We start from the raw sequence: 10,790 nt of genomic DNA on the forward strand, positions 1-10,790 counted from the left end.
AAAAAAAAAAAAAAAAAAAAAAAAAATTATAATCAATATATGGAAAATATATAAAAATACCTACAGAAATAAGTTTTTTGGGTTTATAAAAATCTTCAAATGAATTAACAATTTTAGTTTCAGTATCTGAAAATTTTAATTTTATATCACTGAATTTCCATATAACAGGATTTTTTAATAATGTATCTCCAATAATCAAATCCATTGTATACAGGCCAGAAGAATGTTTGAAAGATGTAGATTTAACACCTATGTCCTGGAATGTTATTACAAATTCAAGATCAATAACATTTTTTGTTTTTGAAATTCATTTAAAAGTAATAAAATAATAAGTAAATATGTATTTATTTTTTAAAAAATAATTAAGTACAACAACACTATAAGGTGATAGTCTTTTTCCTGGAAATTATTTTATTAATTACCAATATTTGGGTAAATTAAGACTTCCATTACAGCAATATCTTTTTGAATTATCAAGGTCCATAGAAAAATGAGAATATTAATCATAGCTCTTGAAAGATATTAAAATCTACATGAATAAAAATGTGCTAAAATTGTACAACCTCAAATTTTAATAGATCCGAATATAAATTGGATTCAAAGAAATATAGAAAAAATTAAAAAATGATTAAAACAGAGTGGTTAACATTCTATTTTATACTTAGGTAAAACTAAATTTTTTGTAATGCATAATGAACTATAATGGGGGCAGAGTAGAAACCTCGGCGTGGTGCCCCTGGAAGCGACGAGATAAAATGAAGATACTCAAGAAAGACTTAATGTCTTTCTACAAAGATTTTAATCTTATCTCGTCTACTAATTCTACTAAACCCGGTCGTAGTGCAGTTCTAAAAGGCCCTTTTCAGAGCCAGCTATTACGACGATCTCAATAAACATTGAGGGATTAACGAGACAAAATGAGATAATTCTAGCACACCTATGCAAGGAAAATAAATGCGACATACTGTGCATACAAGAAACACACAGAGATAGACACCATGAAAGACCGAGAATAGAAGGAGTGTCTTGTAGCGGAAAGATCACACAGTAAACACGGGAGCGCAGTGTTTGTAAGACCCGAAATAGCAATAAAATTAACATCGTACACCGAAGAAGATGGCATTGAAATAATAAGTATAAAACTAGATAGATGCACGGTAACATCGATCTATAAACCCCCAAACCAGATATTCAATTTTAAAAAACCGAAAAACTTTAGTTCAGAGGAGACCAATATAGTAGTAGGGGATTTTAATAGCAGAAGCATAAACTGGAGCTACATAGACACAGATGAAAGTGGGGAGAGTGTAGAGAGATGGGCTAGTGCTACCAATTTAATGCTTCTGCATGATCTAAAGTTACAGTCTTCATTTCAGAGTGGGAGGTGGAGAAGAGGGTACAACTCCGATAACATTTTCATTTCGGAAAAGATTAGTAACATGAATCAAAAGAGTGTAATAGAACACATCCCAAAATCACAACACAGACCGATTATGATACAAGTAACAGCAGCGGTGAAACCCTTGGAAGTACCCTTTAGAAGAAGATACAATTTTAAAAAATCGAACTGGAGTGAATTCAAGATTTTACTGGATAAAGAAATAATAGGGATAGAACCGGACCCAAAAAATTATTTATACTTTATAAATTTAGTCAAAACAATTTCAAGAAAATGTATACCTAGAGGATGTAGAACTACATTCCTGGTTTAAGTCAAGCCACCGTAAATAAACTGCGGAACTACAATGATATATATGAATCCGATTCATTTGCAGAAGAAACCATTGCTTTGGGCGAGGAAGTTATGCAAGATATCTCAGGAGCAAAAAGAGAAGAATAGAAAAATGTAATTGAAGGAATAGATATGAAAAATAATAGAAAGCATGGCAATTACTCAGAAAACTAAATAGTGAAAAGGTAAAGCAACACGAACATATAAATGTGAAACCCAATGAAATAGCCAGACAGCTAAATTTGAATGGCAAGACAAATAACAAAAGTGCGAAAATTAAAACACAAAGATCGAAAGAAAGTGAAGTAAATCATTTCCAGGAACCTTTTAGAACTGAAGAATTAGATGAAGCTATATGTTAAATCCTAGGAAAGCAGCTGGTGTCGATGATATATTATCGGAACAGATAAAACAATTCGGGCCGAAGAAAAAAGAATGGCTTTTGGAAATGTTCAACAAAGTAGTAAGATCAAAAATAATACCCAAGGAATGGAGGAAAGCACATGTGTGTGGCTTGTTGAAACCTGGAAAGCAGCCAAACGAGGCAAAGAATTTCAGATTGGTGTCCCTGTTATGCCACTTATTTAAACTATTTGAAAGATTAGTAATAAAGCGCATATCACAAACCATAAAGACAAAGCTGATAAAACAACAGGCAGGGATTCGAGGAGGGAAATCGTGTACAGGGCAGGTTTTAAACGTTACACAGTATATAAAGGATGGTTTTGAAAAGAGCAAGATTACGGGGGCAGCTTTTGTGGATCTAAGTGCGACGTACGATACCGTAAACCATCGGTTACTGCTGAAGAAAGTTTATGACATAACTAAGGACTTTGGATTTGTAGAGCTACTGAGGTCAATGCTGAAGGACCGTAGGTTCTATGTAACGCTCCAGGGTAGAAATAGTAAATGGAGGATCCAAAAAGAAGGATTACCCCAAGGTAGTGTGATGGCACCAACACTTTTTAATGTATATACAAATGACCAGCCGATCGGAGAAGAGACTCAACATTTTGCATATGCCGATGATTTGGCCGTAATGGCACAAGGTGACAATTTTGAGATGGTTGAAAATAAGCTGGAGGGAATGTTGGAAACACTAGGACAATATTATCATAGGAATCATCTGAAGCCAAACCCGTCCAAAACTCAAGTGTACGTATTCCATCTACGTAACAAGCAGGCGAAGAGAAAAATAAAAGTAAAATGGCAAGGAGAATTTCTCGAACAATGTGACACACCAACATACTTAGGTGTGACATTAGACAGAACACTTACCTACAAGAATCATTGTGAAAAAACACAGAAAAAAGTAAACACAAGGAATGGAATAATACGAAAATTAGTAGGATCCAAATGGGGAGCGTTCCGGATACATTACGAATATCATCCATGGCACTATGTTTCTCTACGGCAGAATATGCTTGTCCAGTGTGGAGGAACTCTGTACATACTAAAAAAGTGGATGTGGCCATAAATGAAACACGCCGAATAATGACGGATGTTTGAAACATACCAAAAAAGAAAACTTATATGTGCTCAGTGGTATAGCACCACCACAAATTAGACGTGATGTCGCAACAGACATCGAAAGGACAGAGGTGCAAGCTGACCATAGTACAACATAACACCTGCAAAGTTCCGATTAAAATCTAGGAAGAGTTTTCTTAAAACAAGTAGGGTAATTGAAGGAGAAGCAGACTAGGAAAGAATAAAGCGATGGAGACAAAACATAAGGGAAAGTAACGAGTATGATACGGTAACAATAAAACCAAAAGAAGAACTACATAGAGGGAAAACTCTTCCCTGAACGGTGGGGCCCACTTTTTACTCATTTAATTTGTTCGAAATTCGACAAGACCATATTGCAGGAATGGGAGTCTATTTCACATAGTGAAGAACCAGCGGAAGTATCATATTTAATTGATTTTGTTGAGAGGCGATATAAGGTTTTAGAGGCTGTCGAAAGCACTCGTAGCATACATAATAGAACTAAATCTGTACAACCTCATTTCATTGCAAAAAGAAATTACCAAAAATTGAATTTATGGAAACGTTGGAGCAAAGAGTATCTTGGGCATTTGCAAGAGAGGGTAAAATAGGCCAAAGATAAAGGGCCTCGCTTAAATGTTGGAACGGTTGTTTTGTTGCGTGACGACAACTTGCTCCCGCTAAAATGGAGTATTGGGCGTATCGTGACCGTTCGAGAAGGAAGGGATGGTGTGGTGAGGTCGGCCTTTGTTCGAACTGTTAATGGGGAATATGAGCGCGCTGTCCGCCAATTGTGCCCTTTACCGTTTGAGGGTAATAACTCATCTCCAGAAGTTTCATCCCAGTAGGTCGTCAAAAATTGTAGATATATGTTGTTATTATCTGTTTGTTTTCAATTTATTCTGAAAATTTTAACTGTCTATGATTTATTAATATTTAATAGTACTTCTGTCTCATTTTGGTTTGATTGTTTAATTAATTTATGTATTTTTATTAAATAAGTCATTTTGAAATTTGTAATTTCAAGGCGGCCGGCGTGTTTGATCCATTTTTGTTGTTTTATTTTGTATGTTAGTATAGTATATGATAAGTGCGTTTGTCCGGTGCGTACCGATTTCTTTTTATTGTAATATAGTCGTCGAACGATGAACTCGTCATTGTAAAGAACGGCACGACGCGCACGCCAACATGTATATGTAAAATAAAGTATAATAAACTAAGCGAAAAGTGTTAAGTTTTATCGAGTTTCTTACTAAATAAATAGTTTAAAAGTAATTCGAATTTTATACAGTCTACTCTGAAAACGAAACAAGTGACATTTTTTTTTAGTCTACACGGGTATTTTTAAGTTATAGAGATCAAAATTCATATTATTGTGTTGAAGATATTTTTTTTTTTAGAATTAGAGGTAAGTCCTTTATTACAGAGGACTTTGAAATAAGTTTCTAACATAATGTTAGAAACTTATTTCATATTATATATTTGTAAAATAATACTCTGTCAAAATTAAAAATTAAAATAATCTTTTATTATAACATACCATATCAAGTTTATAGTTGTTTTGAGAGTCTAATTCTGCAACAAATACATTTTGAGATCCAGTTTTTAAATTAGTAAACCTAATAAAAGCCTGATGCACTTGAGTATTCTTTTTAGTTATGGGGTCTTTTACTGAGAAACGTATAATAATTCTTTGCATATTATCAGCTTTGAGTGGAGTACTTAACTTTTCGTTATATTTCAAGCTACACAAAAATTAATGTAATAATGTAAATACAAATAAAATATTGATATAAAAAGTTTTCTATTATCTCAAAACTTTACTTCTGAAATGTTGGTCCAGTTTGTTGGTCATTATCTGTTGTACCAACTTTAAAATCAACAATATCTAATGTTGGAGCTGCTACTTTTACTTCAAGTGGAATAGCTGTATGACCAATTAGAGGTACCTTGATAGGTTGTACAGGGCTTGCACTTATCACTAAATTGTAAATTCCAGTGGAAAGGTCCGGTTCATTGAAGTTTAACTCATAAATAGTTCTGTGATACAAAATCATTGAATTATTTATGATTAATAAGTAATTAATAGCTGCCTATACAAGGTGATTTTTTAAACACTTATCATTTGAATTCTCTTAAAATAAATTTTTTTTTTGCTTTTATTAGTTATATATGTATTTCCATTTATATCTTATAAAATATTTCTTATGTTCATCCATTATTTCTTATAGGTGTGTCAGCTTCATTTTAGCTTCGATGCGAAGCTGAGAAGGTATTAATTTTACTATAATGTGTTTTTTTTTTTGTGTGTCTGTTACCACTTTTTCTCAGCTCTCACTGAACCGATTTCTTTCAATGATACGTCAAAAGATCACAAATCATATCTAGTCAAAGACATTATCCTCAAAAATGGGGGAAACCTCCAAAAGAATTACAAATTTAAAAATCGCTAATTTTCGAGATTTTTCAATTTTTTTTACTTAAAACTACCATAACTTTTTCAAAAATGAACAAATCAATATAATTTTATTTTTTATAGATGCTTGATGTCTTTACCTATCATTTGGTATGTTTTTTTTTATAAATTTGACCCTAGACCTGCCCACAGAGGGGGATTTAAAATGACAACTTTTTCACAAAAAATTAACTTTTTCAACTTAACTTTTGAAAATGTTCGGGAAGGTCTGACACTTTTATATATATCTTAAATTAAAGCTAATATAATGTACTTTATTATGGAAAATAAAAATTTCGGACTTAATTTTGTCTTCATTGTGAAAATGGCTACTGAATGCTATTATTGTATGAAAATTCTCGATTTTATTTTTTACATTTTTAACTTTATAATGCTATAACTTAAAAGTGTATGGATCAACATAATTTTTTTATGAGAAATAATATTTTTTAATAATCCTTTTTTCATTCGACATACTTTATCTTAATCAGGATATTAATAAGGAACTAGCAGATCATGTAGCTTTTGGAATAATCCACCAATTTTTTAAAATTAAATACTGTATAATGATTTGCATTGAAGCGATTTTTTTTTTTGATAGTGATTTTAATAACTGTCAGATATCATTATACTTGATCCAACTATGCCACGTCACCACTGTACAGCGACCCCCCCTGTGCTGGGTTTTTTTTTAATTACATCTTATACATTGAAACGATACAGAGTTTCCCAAAGCTACACGTCACACTGTCAACCTACATGAAAGTGTATAGTGAATCATATGCATACGTTGACCTAAAGTTAAGGTTTGTCTTTATAACGCCTTGGGTTGTGGGTTCTAGTCCCATACCATGACTCTTTTTATCACATGATTCAATACACCTTCAATAAATAACAGTAACAGCAGTAGTTTATAAAACTAGCATATATGTATAAAAAAAAAAATGTAATGAAGCAAATGACTGGTACAGTTTTTCAGAAGTGATTAACAATTTAATAGTAAGTATGGCACAGGTGCTTCATTTTTTATCACTAGACATTTCTCGGCCTCCCTCTTCCTTTCATCTAGGTATAAAAATGTTAATAACTTCTAAAATAGTAATCCTTAAGTTGAACAGTCATTTTCGTAATTACATAATCTCCTATTTTATAAGCTAATTGATTATGTATGTTAATTGGAAAAATAATTTAACAAAAGCAAAAAAAAAAATTCACAAAAAGATGTATGTTTTATTATAAGAGAAATTCAGTGGCTAGTGTTGAGCCAATTATATATTCTGTTGAGTTTAGACATAAGTTTTTTTTCAATATCTCTACTACAAGTGCTGCCTTAGAAGAAGTGACGTAACATAACTAATTTTATAAGAATATATCATAGATGAAAAACACTATGATTTTTTGTTTTCATTAATTCTTGATAATATATATCATTTACATTTATCAGTATTAATTGTTTTTTATTATAGTTATTAAAAGACTTTACTTAAAAAAAGAAAATCAATATAATATTCTATCACAGTGTGCTATGATATAAGGACATATCTCTCAGTACATGTCTTTAATTTTGTAATGTCACTTTTCTTTTTTTAATTATTTTATCTATTACTGGTTTATTTATAGAGAACATTTTTCAAAAATTTAAATATTACTTGTCAGTAGTACTTCTGAATTTATTTTTTGACATAACAACTTTATTATTAAGCATTGCTGATTCTACGCCAACTGAGAGAGTTGTTGGAAGAGGTTCACCAAGAAGATTGGTAAATCGTACTGACAAGATTTTTTGAGTATCATCAAGTCCTCCCATAGGTTTAACAAGTGTAGTGGCAATGGGTAAATGATACTAATAAGTAAAATAAATGAATTAAAAATATATTAGTTTGTATCAAAAGTAAATTTAGTTACTTACATTATTACTTGATAAAGTTTTTAAGGCTGTTAATAAATAATGAGCTCCTTTGAGAGTTTGTACAGACTTTCGTGATAGGAAATAATTACTGAACATTAAAACTTGGTCATTTTGTAAAGGAAATGTTGGATCACACTTAACAGCATCACAAAACTTGTATATTCCAATCAAAACGAGAGCTTTACGGTCAGAAATATTGGTGTTATTAATACATATGTATTATGGTGGATCAAAAAAAAGTCCATCATTGAAATTTTAATAAGAACCCTTTTAACTTTATTATATACATTAAAATAGATATTTTGTGAAAATTTGAGATTTTTAATAATAATATTTTGTATGTTTTATTTAAATAATTTTTAACCATAAATTAATCATTCATGGTCGTTATAATATTAGGTAGGGAAAAATAACTTACATATAATTTGAATAAAATTAATTTTTAATATGAAAATAAATAATGTTCAAATTATTACTATTAAAATAAAGTAATCCTGTGACTTCACATAAGTTTGCTGATTTTACATAATTTTTAATAAAATTTATATTGATTTATAATTTTATCATAACATAAAGTTATATTCTTTCATTATTTATTATACTTAATAGAAAATAATTGTTTAATTAAAAAATTATTACTGAAAAGTATTTAATGATCAACCGTTATTTTCAAGAATATTATACATTTTAATTTACCCATTATTTATAAAAAAAGGTTTAAGTTTTTAATATTAGTGAATATGTCTATTATAATGTATATAATTAAGTTAAAAGCTGTTTCACCAGTCATGTGTACAGGTCTACCCAACGCTTATTGTGTCAACAGTGTAGGGACATCACCACTTAACTCTAGGCTGGACTTGTGTATAAGGGAAAAAGATAGAAACAAAGTAAGAATAGGTACTTGGAATGTTGGAACATTAACTGGTAGAAGTGGAAAATTAGTAGAAGTATTGAAGAGGAGAAAAGTTAACATTTGTTATGTGCAGGAAATTAAGTGGAAAGGAGAGAAATCAAGGGAAATAGGTGAGGGTTATAAAATAACATATTCAGGTAAGTCTAGTAAAAAGAATGGTGTAGGGATAATAATGGATGAGGAGATGAAAAGTAGTGTAGTAGAAGTAACTAGGAAAAGTGATAGAATTATGGTCATAAAATTGATATTTGAAGAAAAAGTGTTGAATGTAATAAGTGCCTATGCACCACAAGTAGGATGTGATGAAATAGACAAGGAAGTGTTTTGGAGAGAGATAGATGAGGTGATGCAAGGGGTACCTAGCAATGAGGATATGATGATAGGTGAAGATATGAATGGACATGTAGGTAATGAGAGGAGAGGATATGATGATAGGTGAAGATATGAATGGACATGTAGGTAATGAGAGGAGAGGATATGATGATAGGTGAAGATATGAATGGACATGTAGGTAATGAGAGGAGAGGATATGATGATAGGTGAAGATATGAATGGACATGTAGGTAATGAGAGGAGAGGATATGATGATAGGTGAAGATATGAATGGACATGTAGGTAATGAGAGGAGAGGATATGATGATAGGTGAAGATATGAATGGACATGTAGGTAATGAGAGGAGAGGATATGATGATAGGTGAAGATATGAATGGACATGTAGGTAATGAGAGGAGAGGATATGAAAGAGTACATGGAGGGTATGGTTTTAGTAGGAAGAATGAGGCTGGAGAAAGAATCTTGGATTTCACAGTATTGTATGATCTTGCTGTGGTTAATACTTATTTTACAAAGAGGGAAGAACATTATATAACTTATAAAAGTGGGAGAAATAGATTACAGATATGTGGAAGAGAAAGAGTGTAAAACGAGTAAAAGATTGTAAAGTTATATCAGACGATAGTGTAACTACACAAATTAGATGGTAATGGAGTTTGTAAAGACGGTAAAAGAGAGGACGGTGTGGAATGTCGAGGAAGACATAAATGATGTGTGATTTGGATTTGCTAGTTGTGTAAAGAATACTGCAAAGGAAATTGTTGGTGAGAGTAGGAGTAGAATGCCAGGAAACAAGGAAAATGGACGGTGAGATGAGGCATTCAAAAAATTATAGAAAGTAAGAAAAATCAAATCAAAGTATGGCAGAAGAGCAAAAGGAGAAAAGATTGGATGGAGTATAAATGCTTGTGCAAAGAAGCCAAGTGTGCAGTAAGTGAGGCGAAGTTTAAGAGGTATGATGAGTTGTATGATAGGCTAGGAACAAAGGAAGGCGAGAAAGAAATCTATAGACTTGCAAAAGTAAGAGAAAAAAGGTCTAGAGATTATCACTACGCAAGGTGTATAAAAAGTGTTGATTTAAGGGTGTTATCGAGTGATGATGTGAAAAAAAGGTGGAAAATGTATTTTGAAAAATTACTGATCAAGGATTACCCAAAAGAGACTCTAGAGGATATCGCTAGGAATGAGGGACTGGTAGATTTAATTAATGAGAAAGAGTTATGAGAGGCTGTGGCATCAATGAAAAAAAAACCCAGCACAGGGGGGTCGCGGCACAGTGGTGACGTGGCATAGTTGGATCAAGTATAATGATATCTGACAGTGATTAAAATCACTATCAAAAATAAACGCTTCGATGCAAATCTTTAGATAGTGTTTAATTTTAAAAAATTTGTGGATTATTCCAAAAGCTACATGATCTGCTAGTTNTAATTTTAAAAAAATTGGTGTTTTATTCCAAAAGCTACTTGATCTGCTGGTTCCTTATTAATATCTCGATTAAGATAAAGTATGTCAAATGAAAAAAGGTTTATTAAAAAATATTATTTCTCATAAAAAAATTGTGTGGATCCATAAACTTTTCAATAAGTTATAGCATTATAAAGTTAAATATAATATAAATAATAAAATCGAAAATTTTCACACAAAAATAGCATTCGGTAGCCGTTTTCACCATGAAGACAAGTCCAGAGGTCAAATTTTTTTTTTTCAAATTAAAGTACATTACATTAGCTTTAATTTAAGATATATATAAAAGTGTCAGACCTTCCGGAACATTTTCAAAAGTTAAGTTGAAAAAGTTAATTTTTTGTGTAAAAGTTGTCATTTTAAATCCCCCCCTGTGGGCAGAAAAAAGGTCGAATTTACAAAAAAAATATACCAACTGATAAGTAATGACATCAAGCATCTATATAAAAAAAAATTATATTGATATGTTCATTTTTGAAAAAGTTA

General features: G+C 31.3%; 1 protein-coding gene across 1 annotated transcript in view; it reads right to left on the reverse strand.

Annotated features, from left to right (window-relative positions):
• The window catches only part of LOC126895601 (dolichyl-diphosphooligosaccharide--protein glycosyltransferase subunit 2), a 15,215-nt gene that overhangs the window by 1,075 nt on the left and 3,350 nt on the right, over positions 1-10,790 (reverse strand). Inside the window, exons 6-10 of the mRNA XM_050667668.1 lie at positions 7,588-7,766; positions 7,328-7,521; positions 5,048-5,263; positions 4,764-4,968; positions 65-256 (exon numbers count right to left, since the gene is read on the reverse strand). Of these exons, the coding sequence (XP_050523625.1) occupies positions 65-256; positions 4,764-4,968; positions 5,048-5,263; positions 7,328-7,521; positions 7,588-7,766 (986 nt within the window). The remainder of the gene's footprint in view (positions 1-64; positions 257-4,763; positions 4,969-5,047; positions 5,264-7,327; positions 7,522-7,587; positions 7,767-10,790) is intronic.

Source organism: Daktulosphaira vitifoliae, unplaced genomic scaffold (genome assembly GCF_025091365.1).
Source record: "Daktulosphaira vitifoliae isolate Bord-2020 unplaced genomic scaffold, ASM2509136v1 Scaffold_1, whole genome shotgun sequence".
NCBI lineage: Eukaryota > Metazoa > Arthropoda > Insecta > Hemiptera > Phylloxeridae > Daktulosphaira > Daktulosphaira vitifoliae.